This window comes from Corvus brachyrhynchos, unplaced genomic scaffold (genome assembly GCF_000691975.1).
Source record: "Corvus brachyrhynchos isolate BGI_N302 unplaced genomic scaffold, ASM69197v1 scaffold106, whole genome shotgun sequence".
Taxonomy (NCBI): Eukaryota; Metazoa; Chordata; class Aves; order Passeriformes; family Corvidae; genus Corvus; species Corvus brachyrhynchos.
Window position 1 is genome coordinate 2101611 of NW_008238834.1, and position 18776 is coordinate 2120386.

General features: G+C 40.5%; 1 protein-coding gene across 1 annotated transcript in view; it reads left to right on the plus strand.

Moving 5' to 3' along the window:
• The window catches only part of TMEM241 (transmembrane protein 241), a gene marked incomplete at its 5' end in the record, with an annotated part of 57257 nt that overhangs the window by 29733 nt on the left and 8748 nt on the right, over positions 1-18776 (plus strand). The window contains one exon of the mRNA XM_017738228.1: positions 908-1001. Within this exon, the coding sequence (XP_017593717.1) occupies positions 908-1001 (94 nt within the window). The remainder of the gene's footprint in view (positions 1-907; positions 1002-18776) is intronic.

Here is an 18776-nt window from a genome sequence, read left to right on the forward strand (position 1 = left end):
CAGCATACCCTCTGCCAATGCCAAGGCACTTTTTGCTTCACCACCTGCATGCTGTGTTGATCCTATCTCGTTTCCCATGCAGCTTCCCACAGTACTTTGTAATCTCTTATGCCTCAGTAATTTGTGCCTTATGTAGTTTGAAGTCCCTTTCTGTTCCCTGCTTGCTGATTTACACCATTACATTGTCTCACAATCAGGGGGTTGTACAAATGTCACAAGTGAAACAAAATCCAGAGCCAAACCCCATCAACTCCATAAAGTCTGGTGAAGTGTGCAACAGAATTTCCTTATGAGTAATCTTGGCTACAGGAGCACGGGGGACTGCTGTCCTATATGACTTGAGAATCAAAATTCCCTTAATTGTCAGCAGAAAACTTTGGAGTATCCTGTTCCCAGCACTACTGAGTCATCTATTTGTTATACAGTAGAGATGTATTTGACTTCCTAATTGGAATTTAGCCTTCATGAAGTTTAAACAGTTTGAAAGCTTCAGGCAGAAACTTTCCAGTGGTTATTTTTTCAGTTCAAGGCTCTGTGGAGATTGAAGTGAGTTAGTTGCCAAATATGTGTGGTTCCTGCTAAAATTAGCCTTGCTGTTATTCAGAGCCATTTCAATGCCTGAAGTTAATATTTCACCTCATGTTTTCAATAATCTCTACTTTTCTGATTATGCAAGTGCATTAGAGACCAGCCATAAGAGCACAGACTTATTTTACTCAGATTCTAGTCACTGACTGAACAAAACCCAAGATGTACTGGACATAATGTAAGCTTCTTGTCCACCAGCTTTCTTTCTCCAAATGGGATTAAAACTGCAGTTCTGCATTAGGAAAACCAAGATGCCTGTAAGAGGTTGTTTAGTTGAAATTAAGAGATTTTATTAACAAGCTTTCCCCATCCCTTGCAGTGGACTGTTGGGATTCTTTCTGATGTTGCACACAGTGAAGCTAAAAAGCAGCACAACCTCAGGGCAATATGCAGCCTGGAGTTTCCTTGCAAAGGTAAGAGAAAGACCCTCACAGGAACACAGTGGATCTGTGCATCTCCCAGGAGAAATGAGGAATTTCTGCATCTCTCTAGTTTCTCTTGCTATTCCTCCTTGATGCTTCCTAGGTCCCGTTTGTGCAACCTGCACAACAAATATCAGGTGTGTAATATCCCAGGATCATTATCTGAAATGAAATACTGTGTATAGACTGAGTCTAATGGAACTGGGATGATTATTGCAGCTAAGGATTTGGACTACTGAATCCCAGTAACACAAACCTATACGTTCCAAAGGTGTTTTGGAGAATAGTCCTTCTGAGAGTGTGTGCACCAGCCATTGTTTGCAGTGTGTCTTTCCTAAGCCAGGAGTTAAAACTAATTCCCTGAAGTTCAGTACCAGAACTCTCACTGTTTTTGTTGCAGGAGAGAGCTGAGGATGTCATTTGCCTTGACATTAACAGGGCTTTTGACAGAATGTCCCACAATATTATTATATCAAAATCAGACTATTACAGTCTGGATGGGCAGACAACTAAATGGGTAAAAAAAATGGTTGGAGAATCAGGTTCAGAAGGTAGAGGTTAATGATTCCTACTCTAACTGGAGTCTTGTGACAAGTGCAGTGGCACAGGGATCTGTCCTGGGTCCCTTCCTTTTTAACATCTTTATTGAAGAATGAGAAGAGAGTGCACTCACACTTCCAAGGGACACCAAATTGTGTCAATAACAGTGGAGGATAGGGTTGCCTTCCAGAGGGATCTGGACAGGCTGGACGAATGGACCAACAGAAATCTTTGAAAATTCATCAAGGGCAGATATGAAGCCCTGCACATGGGAAGGAAGAGTTGGTGGCAATAATACAGCCTGAGGACTGTATTATTGCCAAGTGGGAAGCAACTCTGTGGAAAAGGACCTGGGATTCTGGTAGACAGCAAGCTGCACATGAGGCAGCAGTGTGCCCTGGCAGCTAAGAACCCCCAAAGTATCCTGGACTGTACTTATAATAGGATAGACAGTACATTCATGGAAGTGATCATGACCCTCTCCTCAGCACTTGTTGGTCGACATCTGGAATAGGGAGCCTTTTTTTAGGCACCTCAATACAGGGAAGATACTGATGAACTGGAGTGAGTTTGGCAGAGGGTTGCCAAGAAATTCAGGGGACTGGATCACTTGCATTTTGGGGAGTTGCTGCTGGACCAGGCTTGTTCAGCCTGGAAGAGGGACATCTTTGGGAGCACCTAACAAACAGCAGCCACACAGTAGCTATGGAGAAACCATCCAGGAGACAGATCCAGGCTATTCACAGTGCTGCATAGGGGTGTGTGTGTAAGATAAACAGAGAGGTTCACATTAGGTACAAGGAAAAATTTTTTCACCCCAAGGACAAGTCAGGCAAGGGCAGAGGTTGCCCAGGAAGGCTGTGCTCTTTCCGTCTTTGAAGGTTTACAAGACTGGATAAAGCCCTAAGCAACCCAGTCTGACCTCCTGAGGTCCATTCCTACTGGAATTATCCTGTGATCTGTGGATCTAGGGTCTGGCTGTACTTGATTTAAGCTATTAACAACTCAGTTTTTAAATTATCGGTGGTGAGTGCAGTCAAAAGAACTTGTCAGACTCCTTTTCCCTGGTTAGATTTTGCTTAATTTCATCACTTTCAGCTAGGCTGCCTGAAAACCACAACCTTCCTATGTGGTTTGTGATCTCACCTTTCCTACTACAGTGAATGAAGCTATTACGTTATCAAAAAACCCCTCAAAACCGTAGATTTGCATAATATGCTTCTCTAGAAACTGTAGTCAAATGAGTCCGTTTTTTCTGGGGATAACAAGCATGGAGTGATATGAGTTGGTTTGTGCTTTGCAAGCTGTTCCCCGCTGTAGAAGTCACATGCAGTTTCTCACTAGTTTGAATTTCTTCCAAACATTCTGACTGTGCAGCTTTTAGCACTTTAGCTTTCTTCTTGCTCCTTGGTAGCAAAGTCAACTGATCTAAAACTTGCTCTTGAGTTTTTTGGGGTTTTTTTTGGCTGGTGTTTGTTTAACATTCTGGGTTGGAGATTGGAATAGCCGGCTCTGCTGGTAGGTGTTGTGAATGAGGGTAAATGGTTCTACATGTGGTATTTATGACCTATTGGAGAAAAATGCAGAAAAGATGTGTTGTGAAATATATTTTAAGTAGATTTGAGTCTGTCCCAGCTGAAGTGGATCAGAGCCACAAAGTCTGGACTGGATTAAAGCTTTCCCAGAGTTCAAGGGTTTCTAGATTTCTGGGGATTTAGCCATCTTTAGACCTAAGTGTTCTAGTCACTGTTATCAATGAAATTATGTGCCTTCATAGCAACTAAAAACTTGTCCCCATGTCACTGTGAGAATTTAATCTGTTCTTTAGCCTTAAAAGTGCTTTTTAATGTACATGGTTTAATTATCTTGCTTGGAAGGTTTTTGTAACAGAGCAATTAGTCCTTTTCCTGTTGTAGCTTCTAACCCAGTGCTCAAATTATATGGCTTATCTTGAGTTCGAAGAGGGCAATAAGTAATGAAGACATGAGATCTGTCTGTAGCACTAATAATTTTATCAACGCTAGCAGTTTCTCCACTAGTGTTTAAAATGTCCACTAGTGTTTGTAAATGTCATCCACTAGTGTTTGAAAGCTTGCTATGCAACTGATTTTAGGGTTCTACCATACCTGCCTAAGGACACATGAGGAGCATGGAGGAACTGCTGCTCCAAGTGCTGAAATGTAGCTGATTTGGAGTTATAAGTCAGTGAATGCTTGAAAAGTTTGGAAGCACTATACATCAGTTTTAGAACAGGGATCAAAAGAGACTGCAGAGACAGAGATGGACAGGCAGAAAGCTAGAGCTGAATTGGAGCTTGCCTGAAGGGTAGGGCCTGATCTACCAGCTCCCAGAAAACTCTCCCAAGGAACCTTGCATCTACAAGGAACTATAAATTTATGTACTGTGTAGTTAAGATTTGAGTCCCATCTGTCTGGTCATTAATACTACTTCCTGCAGGTGTTTGAAAGTGTTAAAACTACATACTGATCCAGCTCAGCATTGCCCAGGTATGAGGGCTGTGTCACTCATATCTTAAATCACTGTAAGTGCAGAAAAGCAGCATTTAACTAGTACTGTAAAAATGTGTTTAAGTCTAAGTGTCTGCTCCTTTAAAAAAAAAAAAAAAAAAGAAAAGGAAGGAAGTTAAGAGGATAAAGAATAAATATAGAAAGTATTTGTAGCTGGACTTGCAGAATGGGATCCAGTTGAAAAAAACCAAAACACCTCTGGTCACAACAACAGCTTTGCGTTCCCACATGAGCATTTTTCTTGGATTGAGTAGTGCCCTAGATCATCCTCTCAATCTCTCAGACTGACTGCAGTTTTCACCAGCAGTTGGAAAGGAGCAGCATTTGAGGCCAGAATATGTTTATCTTGCAAATGAGCCAAGATAGGAGAATGCTGTAGTCCTCAGACAGCAGCACAGGCCTCTAGGGAGGTGCAGAGAATCGGAAAATCTGTTTTCCATTTGGACGCTTTGTACCTATGTGACTGATGAGCTGGGGCTGAGATCGTTGTCACAGCTTCATTTCCAATAAACTAACCATGAGATCTGATCAGCTCTGCTTTGCATATCCAAGAACACATTCTTTGTGAAGCCCACATATTTGGCCTCCCTGTCCTCTAATTTTTCATTCACTTAAAAACTGGAGCTGGGTCTTAACTTGTTGTTATGATCTTTACTTTGACTACAGCAACTTAATCAATGCATGAGGTTTTTAAATTCTTCCCTGTAATCATTTCTGACAGCTTTCATGTCAGAGCATTGCTTTCTGCAGAGACAGATGAAGCACAGGTTTCATCTGTGTATATAGTCCTGTGTGATAATTATAGTGACAAATGCTCTCTGCACTTTTTCTGTGAAAGCAAATAGTGTGTGTGTTAGTCATATCTGTATAAATTTGTGAGACATGCCAAAAAATCAGTGAAGTGATCTGTATAACCAAAAAGAAAAATTTTTAAGAAGACCAAGAAATATGAAATGCTTTGTCATAGCCTTGCATAGATTTAATCCCCAGAAGAGCAAGGATTTGAAGCTGTACTGAGATTTCTTGTTTTAATTTGAAAGCTGTGCTAGTATCATGGGTCATGTACTGGAAAGAAAAAACTGGAGATGCTCATATATACAGACAGAAGCATCTGGTGAGAATGCTAATGAGCTCTAACAGTGCTGTCAGTGAGTTTGTTTTGATTAAGGTTGCCAATCTATATCTGGTGATGAAGCCTGTTAGGGTCTCTAAAAGTTAAGCAGCAGAAATAGTTTAAATCATTAATAGAATGGAAAAATTCAGCAAGATATTGGTTACTCTGAATTCATATTCCCATATCGTGTTCAGTGTTATCCTAATAAACTTGCAGTAGGGAATTCAGCTTGTTTCCAGTAGGAACCTATTGAGGCAGCTCGTTATAAATAGGAAGAACAAATGGGAAGGTCAGTGGATTTTGAATTCTCTTTTTCTTCCTCCCTCACCTGAAGAAAGGAAATTGAATAACTGAAATCAGGTTGCATTGAGGTTTACACTGATTTTCCTATGCATGGGTCGGAAGAAAATACAGAATAATCGGATCAGGAGCATGCAACTATTTTCTATATAACCATCCCAGGCACTATTATGTAATCTATAGTTTATCTGAACAGTGTTGGAGGCTCCCTAATACATAAAAGCATCCTCTGACAGCTGCTTTGGTTCCTTGTTTGTTAACTTTAGATGTGTTTGCCCCAGGTCATCCTGTGTTTAATGCTGGCTGCCAGACATTGCGAAAGCAGCTTTGCAGGAGTGTCTGAAAGAATCTCTTATCTGTGGTTCTGTGTACCAACTGTAGCCCACTGTACTTATACCCCAGCAGGTTTAGTCTTCCCCCAAAATATATAGTGGCAGTTCAGAATCCCTCCTGCTATTCAGAATGACTCCTGTAGTCTTGGATTTTATATTTTGTGTCTGTGTTTCTGCTTCTTTGATCCCCATGGTATCTTGAAGAGAACGGATAGACTAGATCCCTCTTCATGTCAGCGCAAAAAAAATTGATGATATCCATCTTAATGGCTGGAGAAGTACTGATGTTTCTATTAAAGCAGAAATTCTCCTTTTTCTGCTTCTCATAAAATTGAGAGGCCACAACTGCAGGTCTTCTGGGGCTCCTAGCCTGGTTATGCTCACTGCACCTCTCTTCACACATAGCAGTTCACATGAGAATTTTATCTGCTGTAATTCCAGGGGCAAACCAATCAAGAGAAATAAAATGAATTAATGCTTTTCCATGTTGTTGCAATTTAAAGCCTCTGCCAAAGCATGTGCTTCAATTTGTATACCTCTTAATTCCTCTCTTAGCATGCAAGTGCTAGAAAATATTCTGCTGGGGACTATTTACTTGTAGGAAATCTATTAAAAAGTCCTGCCATGGGTAATGTCTCTCCCCTGTTCTTCTCTGCCCTAATGGAACAGGATTCTGGAATTAAAAAGTCTGTTTAAAAATTTTATATGTATATCATAACTAGAACAAGAATGTGTTTGGTTTTCTGGCACTTGCCCACTTGGTTTTATTGTAGACTGAAGCAGTGTCTTTTTTGAATGCTGCTGGGCTCAGGCAAAAGTGACAGTGAGATTCTTGGCTGAAAATCACATTACTTTCTTGGCTTGGACCTCATAAAGCTTTAGGCAAAAATGTCATAAACTCCCACTGAAGTTCCATAAACACAGTGCGTTTTCATTCGGCAAAGATCCTGCACTGTGTGCAAGACTTTCACAAGATCTCTGCTCACTCAATCTGGAAAAACTGTGCAGCTGCAAGCCAAAGCCCTGGGAGAGAGGGAGAATTGTGTGCTAGAGTCATCCGGACTCTACTGGTAGGAGCTCTTTGTGGCACCAGTGTGGGTAGAAGTGCATCTCTAATCTGAGAGAGGGAGGTTCTGTGACCCTGAAGTTTTCAAGGATTCCAAGAAGGGGTTCATAAAGAAGAACTGAACTTGTTCCGTCTACACACCTTGTGCACTGGCATGCATGTGGATGTGCACACATATATGGATAAAGTTAATTAAAAATGGCAAAAACCCTCATTGCTTTATGATTGGTCCTCACTGTATGAAATATGTACATTTATTCTTGCTACACATAGTTGATTCCTGTGAGTCACCATGGGGACTATGCAAATACCTTGGAAAAGAAAATGTGTTTCTCAGCTGAGCTTCAAGCAGAGAAGGCAATCAGTGTGAACTTCACTGCATAGTAAGGGTCTATAAAGAAGACCAGTTGCTGAAACCTTAAAAATACCGGTTTTCAGGTAGTTTCCATGGAGACAGCTTGATAGTTAATGTTGTAGCAGCCAACACTAATTACACCTTACAATTGCTTGGGAGACATCAGTCTCCATAACAACTTCATTGTGTGCTTCATGGCCACTAAGCTAAGTGACACAGGCTCCCTGGGGCACTGTTGCAATTTAAGGAAGCTGTCTTGTAAGAACAGCTGAGACTTGTTGGAGATTTTGAATCTCCAGGTAGTGGAAAATTTTAATATTGTGGGGGTGGTGTAAATGGCTGCAATTTTGTGTCCACTAAAAATGCCAGCTACACAGCTTTTGGGCATGACATGGTCACACAAATAAGTACATAAAGTTATGTGGTGTGACTTGGGGGTGGTATCGCAGCACAGTTTTCAGCTGTGCTCAATATAATAAATCCAGTCTCAGCAGACATTAACTTTGAGCCCTAAGAGATGCTCTGAAATAGTTTGTTTCCTTTTATCTATTATGCTATCCTTTCGAAGTGTACATTTGGTATTGGCATTTTCTTTAATGTAAAGCTAAAGGCAGAACCATGAGCTTGGACTATATCTTTGGAAGGTACTTTTTCATCCCTACCCCTAACAAACCATGTCTATATTCTCGACAGTAGAAAATGACAATACAAAAATAATTTTCTTCAGATCAAACAGAATTTTGAATTGCATAGAACGCAGGTTCATTTGTTCCTCTGCATAATAGATTCCTGGTCTCCCATGTTTTTATTTAGTCTCCTGGAGTTACTTGCATATGGAGAGCTGAGGCTGGGAGATGAATCATTATTGTGACAAAGAGAAGTCAAAAGAATGAGAACTGGTTTGGAAGTCATTTCTGTTGCTAATGCACTGATGTAAGTGCCAAAATTACATGGGAGAACTGTGCACTGTGTAACATACTAATGTAGAAGGCTCCAAAGCTAGCTAAGACTGGGCTTCCAAGAACAAGCAAGATATAGCCACATTCTTCTCCTTTGCTGGTTCTCTGTTCTTTTCAGGATGTGCCTTGCTGATTTTTAAATACCTTCATGGGTGAAATATCTCCAGGCTTTCTCAGAGATCTTGGCCTCTGTGATAGGCCAACACCTCTGGGTGTCACACTTCAGGTGGCTTCCTTCAGAAACTTCAGCTGCTGCTCTCTGAAACAGGTCTCTGTGTCTTTCTCTTCTCCCCAACTCATACCAGCTCTTTGCCAAACCTCAAGTGCATTCATTTCTCAGTCCAACTCTGTACACTTGTTTAAGGATTAGATTTGACTTCCAACAAAAGTCAGCAAACAGCCATAGAGCTCTAGGGAAGGCAGGCTAAATGGATTACATTCTGTTCCTGAAATATGTGGTGCTCAGGGAAGTCACATAGGCTTCAGACAATCTCAGGAGATGACTGTGGGCTGTTCTTCACCTATACACATCATGTTGCTGTGGATGGTTGTTCTAAGGGGCTAGAAGGGAATGGGTCTGTCCTGCAGAGGCTTCCCCAGCCCTTTCTGAAGGAATGGAAGGCCAAGAGTATAGTCAGTTATAGTCACTTCTGTCACTGTCTTCCCATGCATGGGACACGCAGAGACTGCTGAGGCCCACAGTGTGTAACCTTGTGACATTGTTCATAAAAGGCACTTCTCAAAATTGATCAGTATAAATGTTTTTAAAAAAACATTTTTTTAAGTATCACATTTTAAAAAGTTTCTGATGGAATATTTTGACCTTTTGTAACATTTAATGGTTAAGAAGCCCTGGAAAGGCTGTCATTTTTAAATGGAAAAATAAAACCTTAAAGAATACCAATTCTTCCTTGCAGTCCTTAGCATAATAATAGTAATAATAGCATGTCACTTTCTTTCCATTACATCATTACTAAAACAGCATAAACACACCAAAGAATGGCAATGCAGAGACTGTGCCTCTGTTATTATTGTTGGGTAGTATGGAAAGGGGTCAGTAGGGAGATTTAGTTATCTGCCCTGGGAATTGTTTGTTTATGAATTAGGTTTTCCCGAAGGAGTTGTGAGATGGGAAATACAATAGGAAATGGACTTTATACATGCATAGAAATACCAAAATTCTAAGTGTCATCTGGGAGAGAAGTTGATGGAAACTTGCTATTTTTGCTAACAGATTTTTTTTAAAAACCCTTGATTGTGCATCCCAAAGTTTCCTATGCTATTTTGATACTGCTGATATCCTCCACAGAGTTCTGAGTTAGTCATGACAGAAAAATGTTTTACATTTGATAATGCTGACAAGGAACATAGGCACTTCACGTGTTTCTGTAGATTTTAACAATGGAAAATTGCCTTGCATGGCTTTTCACTAAAATATTCCCCTTGAACTGGGCATCTTCATTGGTTCTCACAGCCCTCTTGAACCCTTTCAGCAGCATTTGGGCTTTCCATGAATAAGTCAAGCAGCATTCATAGGATCTGTTCTCTTACAGCAGCGACGCTGGGGGGCACGGAGACGTTTGAAAATGCACTCAAGAAATGCACAGATCTTGAACTGACAATGGCCTCAGTCTGCAGTGTTCAGCTTGAGACCTTCGGGGAATCTAACACAGAAAGAGCAATCTCTGAGAATGTGTGCAGCTTCCCATTCAACACCCCCCTCTACAGCAAAGGGTCCCAGATGTTACCAGTCTTGGGCTAGCTCCCGTCTGGGTCATTTGAGCCAGTTGTGGCAGTGACTTCAGAGTGCACAGCTGAGTGGGTGTTCACCCTCCTGATGCCTATGGGGAAAAGAAAAGTTCACTGTTGGGTTTCTAGGTTGCTCAGAGGGCATTTACTGCTCTCAGGCTTCTGGTCTGTTTTGTGAAGGTATTACCTAGTATAGGGCAACACCCCAGCACATGGCTTCGGGCTGAGTGTCCAGCTGACTTTTGAATAGACACACAGTTTTTGTGATGCTTGGAAACATGCTGATGTAGCCTGTAACATCTGCATTTGGCCCCATTTTTTTGCCTTAGCCACCTCATCATTGAAATTATCTTTCAGAAGCTGTGGGTCCTTGAACCATGATCTCTTGCACTTTCAAAGAGATCAGACTGACAGGGATTGAATTAATCAGCCTGGTTAATTTGGACTTCAGTAAGAATTATAAAATGGTGCACATAAAGTAGCTAAATGATGAAGAGTTATCACAACCCATTATTAAAAAACACTCCGTCTCCTGGGACCAGCTTTTTCTTTTCTCCTGGATGCCAGCTGAGTCACCACTGAACTGCAGCTGTGGAGGTCATGGTCTGCCTGTGAGGAGTTTGGAAGTGCATCCTCTCCTGCAAGGCACTTATAGTAACAGTTCCTGGTTGATGCCCACCCATGGGCATCTAGCACTTGGGAGGAAGTAAGGCACAGACAGATGCTGGCCTCGTTCCTTCCCAAGGAGGCAGCTGCTTTTGTGCCAGATATACAAAGCAAACTGTCTGTTTGGCTGCTAAATTCACCACCTAAGTGTGACAACAAAAAGCATGATCATTTCATCTGGGTCATCTTCATGATCTCATGAGATGAAGAATAACTTGGAATGCCAAAAGGCTAGCTCTTGCTGAGCTTAACATAAGATGAAGTATATTTTATTGTGGTATTTTACAACAGCAGAGGGTTAGTACAGCTGACTGCTGCCCAAAACTGAAAATCAATACTTTTCAAATCAGATAGAAAAAGTAATTATCTTACACAATGTACCATATCACTGACCAGTAAAATTCAGTGTCTCAAACAGAAGATAATACTGAGACTGAGTAAAAGTAAAGAGAGGTGTATATTTTTAACAGACTTGGATCTGCTTAAAAGGTTCCAAGGAGTGAACAATTTTAGCAGTAGTAGACATTATACGGAAATTTTTCTAGGACAAAAGGGGAAAGATTAATAAACTGCATGCCATGAGATGTAAATTTTGTATCAACTAAGGTCAAGATGCAAATACCTCCTTTTTTCTGATGTGCACATTGACGCCAGACTTGCTGCATGAAGGGAGAATCATAAATTCTCCCAAATTCTCTGCCAATCAAGTATTGACTTGATTAAACCTTCCTTTATTCCAATCTAATTTGTGTCTGAGATCCTAGTGGGTAGAACACTTTACAGTTGTTGTTGTTGTTGCTGTTGAAATCCTTATTCCATTACACAAATATTTAATAATTCATAAAATAAGAACAAGATGATGAATCACATTGCCCTGTCATCTTCTGAACTTAGAGGTTTCAGGGGAGAAGCTAAATGTCAGGAGTCATTTAAGACCTTCGCAGTAATGAGGTAGCATATAAGCAAAAGAGACTCCTTGACAGGCTGAAAAGATACAGGAAAAGAACAGTTAAACATTATAATGCATGAAGCATTTACAGGAAACAGGAGGTGTTGGGTCTTAAAGTTTGGTGAAATAGCAAGAATAGGCAAAATGCTTCTCAGCAAATTCAAAGAAAATCAAATTTGTTTGGTATAAAGAAGCCTTCTTGTGATCCTCGCTAAATCATTTTTGTTGTCCTTACTTTACAAAGCTTCAGCTGCATGGATTGTCCCTCTCGTTTGCAGAACTGACCTGAACAGATGCTGTGAGTCTGGTGCATGTGCCCACACCTGTTTGAATCATGACTGATCGTATTTCCATATCAGCAAAGCACGCTTAGGGCCAGCTGTTCCCTTTGTGTCCTTAGCACTGAACTGGAACGCTGAAAGTAGTAACAGTATCTGGATTACAGATGGGAACATTTAAAAGAAATATTCAAATATGAGCAGAGGTACTCTTAAAGTTGTGTTCTGTGCTATAACCACTCTACACTTTATAGGCTGAAGATTGGTGTCCCTTCTCCAGCCATCTCAGTCACGGGAAGGGAAGATGGATGTTTTGGCCATTATCTCCAATAGCGGAGGGTAAATGCTTCTTCTTTCGGCTTTGGCCAGAAAGTCTGATCTTTATGTTTGAGTGAAGCTAGTGTTAAGTGGCTACTTGATGTTCAGAAAGAAATCACTACCATAATTTTCAACCCAATGTGGTATTTTCCAAGGAGCAAAGAGTTTTGATTTTCTTTAAATGTCTCACTTTTGTTGGGGAAAGCAAAACAAGTTATAATGTACTTGTAATAGTTCAGTCCTAGCTCATCAATGATGTATGTTTATGTATTTCTATGGTGCATATATATAGTACATGTTTATATATGAATGCATATATAGATACTTGTTTATACCTTGATAGATGTAGGTCTTTCTGAAAAGGAAGAGTCTTGTCTTGCCTTGTTCCTCTTCGATCATTGTAAATATGACCATGATATCCTGTTTCTCATAAGAGGAAAATTTTCTCACACAGATTCTATTAATTACACTGCATAACCCACATATCCTTCTTTCCTTACTGTACTTTAACATTTTAAGGTGTTTCTGCAACATAAAATAATCATCATATCTTTGTGGTGGCTCTTGTAAAGTTAAGAAAAGAGAGAGACAAGGAAATTAAGGCCAAGAATCAAAATGGCTATCCATGAGCTATACTCAAAGTCTTGGTATGGCTGAGAGCTGTAAGACAGGTGCCACATACCTCAGAGGTGAAGGCAGAGGACTCTCTAGAAGTGATTTAAACACAAGAATACAGGTTTTTCTGAGCCCTTTCTGAATTGTAGGATGGGGCTGGGCACACAGCTGGGTTCCAGAACAACCTAGTAACCACAGCTTCAGTATCCTTTAATGGTTTATTTTCTCCTGCAGCCAAACTGCTAATGAGATGCATATGGTGCAAGCACAATAGCTTGGACACTTTTGTCTTATATGGAATTTTAAAATTATGAAATTAGACAGCAGTCAGCAGTTCTTCTGATATTCACATGATGCTCAGAGTTAAAAACTAGTTACTGTAGCATATTATTCTGAAAGGATTGTACATTACTCATGTATTAATCTGGTAAGACAGGATGCTCAATGACTTTAAGGCAGCTTTACGGATGCAACCACCTGTTGGTCCAACCTTGCACTTGCATGATCATCATCATGGTTGTATTGGTCATCAAATCCTGGAAACAAAAAGAACTTACAGAAAACAGCACTAAAATAACCTTCATAAATGTGATAGAAAGTAGAGGATGGATACAGAATTCTTTAAATACAGGAACTGCATATAGGTACCTAGCCACAGAAACGCGGAGGATTATCTTCCCTCTAAATGCATACCAAGGCTAATTAAGAAATCTACTTTCTTATAGCAGTCTAAAAGCTAATATATAGAAACACTCCTCTGCAGTACAGGGATTATTGGTTTAGGTATTTGTAATGTGAGAAAGAAAAACCACCCTAAACTATCTGATGATTTTTCTAGATGCAAACAATTGTGTTGCTTTTGTTGTGAAAACATTTTAGAGGGCAAGTTGGCTGATTGTGTTTGTCATTTGATCTACCCTCTCCCTCTGTTTTTAGCATCTTCTATATTTTAAATGTAACACGTAGGTGATTTTAAGCTTTGTCAGAAGCTAATTGCTATGAAAACCAGATAGATTCATTTACACTAGAACTAAGTTTTATCGTTATCATTAGGCATTTGACTGCTAAGGCACGTTTAAACTCTGGCTACTTTTGAGTCACAATACATGGAATTAATTGTGTTCTTAACCCCTGGAACTGACCATCATTGCTTTTAAAAAGAAGAAATATAAAATATAAAGAAAGGACAGAAGAGAGTGACCAAAACCTCCTTTGAGAAAAAAGATGCTTTAGAGAAGATGGAGATGAGTGCAGGCATTTAGGCAAATATGAAATAAAGGTTCTCAAAGAAATTTACAGCATCTGAAAAAACTTCTGTGTGGCTGGATCAAAGCTGTGTGGATCATGAAGTTACTGACTTTGTCACCGTTGCCATGGTGCCACTGTTGCCATGGTGCCAGCATCACCAGGTTCCTTTAAGGAACAGCTTGCATTTCAGAAGGGTTAAAGGGTTTTCTTCCTTGAGAAGAGCTGAGCAGAGTCCTCCTATGGGCAATGTGTACCTAAGTGTGCAGTAATGCACAAACTCATTGTGTTGTCTGCTGATTTCATAGACTGACAGTCTCCAGTTAAGTCTGATGGGGGATGAAATCCCTCAGGGCATGTCTGCACTTAGGTCAGGATGAGGGTAACACAGCAGATGTGCTCAAGTTAATGTTAAACTAGTGGGCAGAATTGAGAGTGAAGCCTGTTCTGCTTTCCCTTTTCCTCCAATCTATTTCACTTTGAAATGTTTCCTTCCCTTGTTTGGGCTGCTCAGCTTTTCAGGCAGGATCACAGCATTGCTGTTTCGTTTGGGAAGAGCCATTATTTTAGTGGTTCAAGGTTAAAGCTTCATTACCTTTCCTCGCAAAAAGTTGTGTGGCTGATTGAAATCCTTCCTTGTCAGTGGATTTATTAGTAGTGCTCCTTCAGGGGCTGCATTATCACCTGAAGCCCTTATGTTAAGCAGCATATTTTGTCTTGCTTTTTGATTGGTAACAACACACCCTCAGAACAAAGTTGAAAACTCTCACAGTTTATTTCACTGTATTGATTAATACAACTAAATTAATATCTATGGGGAGGAGACTTTAAAGGAGAGTTGGTCAGAGGAATTTTGCCGGAATTTTCTGTATCTTTTTTAACCAAAGACTGACCTTGGTATTGTAAAACGGTTTGCAATGACAAAACTTCCAACTGCATAGGAAGTTTTGTCATTGCAATAGTCACTATAATTGAAAGCTTCCAGGGAAGTTTTTATTTCTCTGGTAGATCATCCCCAAAGCTGACCTAAAATTAAACAGTGAATGCTACTTCGATTTTGTCTGGTTCAGCATGCAGGATTCATTCAGAGCTATACATTAATTCTGCTCACGATGGAGGACATCTCCAGTGCACAGTATCTGCAGCTGTTAATGGTGCTTTATTTTGTTTGCTGACCATGGAGAAAAAATTAAAAACTGTGGGTTTTTTCTACACAGCTTGTTTGTATTTGTTTATTCCTTGTCCTAATTGACAGCAATCCAGTCAGACTTGACATTAGTTCTAGTCCCATCCTCTCTTCCTTGTGAGGCAGGATATGTACCAGGTTTGTCATCTTTAGCAGGGGTTTTTGCTGCCAACTCATGGCAGATTTCCAGTGACAGTACCAGCATTGCACAATCAGGGAGCTTACAGGTGGTCATTGGTGCCTCTCCTTGCTCATTGCTGACTTTTTGCCATTTGAAACCTCACTGTCAGCACCTGCTCTATAAAGATCTCCTCTCAAGTCTGGGTTATTTCAAAAAGACTTTTCAGTACCTGCTGGACCATTTCAGTCAGGGTTTGGACAGGGGAGATCCCAGTCCCTCAGTGTTCTTCCATGTATTTGGCTGTCCCAGTCAATGCCTTCATCTATTCATCTGGTTCTGTAGCTTCTGGATGTCTGTGAATGAAAGTATTCTTGCCAAGGTGCAGCAATGTTACATTGCCTTAAATCTGGATGAAGGAAAGCAGAGGAGAGCTAGATAGAAATTGTTTGTAGACCATCTAAGATGGAAAATGTATGTAAACGAAGAGAAATTATGCTAATAGCTTAGAAAATTAATGTGAATTAATCAATACAGAAGATGGCATTAAAATATTAGTTGTTCCTTTTTTCTGTTCTGAAGATCTTGGTTTTGTTTTGCCATATTTCCATACCTGGCATAACATTTTGTGTGCACATGTTACATATGCTTACTCCAAAGTAAATGTATGTGCAAAAGAGATGTAACTCTGAAATCTGGGAAATTATTTCAGTGGCTCTCCCTCAAGAAAAAAAAGTATATGTTGTTACTGATATTGGTCTGCTGTAATTTTTATCTTTTTGGTAGTACTGGATTATCTTGATGAAGCTGTTTTCAGAGGCACTACCAATGATCCATTTCCCTGGTAATTTTTGATGATTATCTTAGCAGCTGGTTAAACCATGCAGAAGAGGGACAAAACAAATATTATGCCTATAAAAAGCTTGATATTGCTTTAATTCTGACAGTAGAATGAAAACAAAGGTTATGTACATCAGAATCTTTTTCCTGATGTTTTGAGAAGATGACCCAATGGTAAATAGAATGATTTATTTTGAACACTGAGTGAACTTGACAAGCTGTTTCAAAACACTCTCTTTGGAAAAAATACGCTTTTTTGTAAGGACAGGGGTTTTGGCAGTTTGGGGAAGTGAAGTTACAAGAGTTGGCTCTGCGTACACAAACTAAAGAAAACTTTTGTAAAGTATTCTATGTTCACAGTGAGAACTATGATATTTAACTTCTTAGCAGTTTAAAAGTTTCAGAGGAAACATAGTTTTATATGGAATGTACAACTACAGTTGTAATATTAACAAATCATGGTCATGTCAGGACTAAATCCCCACCGTATCTTTCCATTCCAGATAGGAAGATTAAATCAGAATCTAAATTTTGAAAATGTCCTCATCTGTTTTCTTGGCTATATAAACAACATGTTCCTGAACAACTCAGAAATGCTAGATATTAAAAATCTACAGCCAGCTTCTGTAGCTTGAAAATCTTTCTCTGAAGTGATTGTAAAGTCAGGGATGAAAGGGGTCCATGATAGCTTGGTCAAGAATGATGCATTTGTCTGGTCAGTGCTGTCTGGTTTGAGCTGATTGAGATTGGACTCTCTGGAGGCTACGGTATAACCACAGCTGGTCAGTGGAGAAGGCAAGGCAGCAAAGAATGCAGAGTTTCGCATTCCTCTATCTCCCAGGATCCAAAGTCCTGCTTTGTCAAGGACCAGGAACCCTTAGGATGCCATCTCCTTGTGTCTTCAAGCCACATGTCAGACTTATCAGAGTTTTCTGATGTTATATGTTCAAGAAAATCACCTATTAGGGAAGCTGGCTCAATAGTTATCTTGCCTGTTCTTAAGGTCTACAGCAAGAAATTCTCCAGTCTTTATTTTTATTTTGTTGTCTGTAAACTAAGTTAATCTCTTATTCTAAAATAAATGCCATTTCCCCCCTATTTTCTTAAAGCAATGTTTATGAGACAAATTTTACTTTCTCTTTGGAAACTTTCTTTTATCTGACCGTAATGTTATGGGGAGAAAGGAGGAAAGCATTCATGTCATGAGTTGTGCAGTGGTCTGTCTATCAAAGTTCCTTGAGAACTCCTTAAAACTAGTGGTAATTGTGTCTCCCTCCACTCAGGAATCACTAAAGCAGATTTAGAAAAAGCAGACGCATCAGAGCACATTTTTTCCTATGCCTCCTTTTTTCCTGTGCAGAGGTGATTATACGTGCTGAATTTATCCCTACTGTGCAGCAAGTTCTTCCACACGCTGGAATATTTCTGCTTTATGGATCTTGGTCTGTTACCCAGCACTTCAAGGATGCTGTTGTTTTTCTAGTTGCCAGTCATTCAGCCTGATAATGGGCAAACTGATGATCTGGAATTGAATGAATCTCTTTGGATCCTCAAGTTGGGTGCTGTGTTGTCCTTGAGAGGGGCTTCTTAAATGTAAATGGCAATGTAAGCAGTGTGTGGAATGTGTTATGTCATTTGAGCCTGTCATGGGTTAGCAAGCATAGCTCCGAAAGTGATTTTCTTGCAAAGAGGTGCTTATGGCTTCCTCTATGACCTGACAGAACTTATCAACTGGCTAGTTTGAATATTGACAATTTTTTAAGCCACTTAGAATTTTGACTGCCTCTGTGGTCCACATTTAAGAATGGACAGACCCCAGGAAAGCTCTGTCTTGCTTCCAGCCTTGGGACAGATATGGGGCCCCGCGGGCCCGGGTTGGGCCCTGCTCGGCCTGGGCTGGGACACAGCCATCCTGGAGCCGTGTGGCCCTGTTCCACCTGCAGCCTCCCCCAGCCCTGTTCCATGCAGACGGCGTGGCCCAGCTCTACACAATCCCCCCCCCCTCCAGTGCAGCCAAAGATTCAGCTGAACCTGCCCTGCTGTCCAGCAAAGATCCTGTGACCAACAGCGATAAGAGAAATTCCAGCTGCAAGGCCCGGGTGAGATTAATCCTTTTAGTGCTGTAAGTTGCCTCCAGAACAGATGAAGCCTGCTGACATTAAGTAAAGAAGGAAGAGCTGAAAACCTGAGGGAGGAGAAAGAGGAGATGCTTAAGAGCTGAAATTCTGTTGTAAATCTATGGTGGTGATGGACTATGATATATCAGAGTACCCATTGTAATTTCATGAAAGCACGGGGGGTGGAGCGTTCAAACCGTACTTGTGAGCAAAAGCACCTGTGCTGAAATAAGCAAATGCTGAAGCAGCTGTAATTTGATGAGAAGTTTGAACAGGGAGAGATGGAAGTGATGAGGACTCTTGCTTCAAATCAGAAGGAGAAAGACCTCTGTTCCTAGAGATGCTCCCAGAGAGATTCCTAGAGATGAAGATGATGAGGACCCTTGTTGCTCCCAGGGAAGGGGGAGGGCCTCTATTTCTAGAGATGAAGATGCTCCCAGAGATGGGTGAAGAGAACCTTTTGTTTTTGAACAGCTCAACCTTAAAATGGT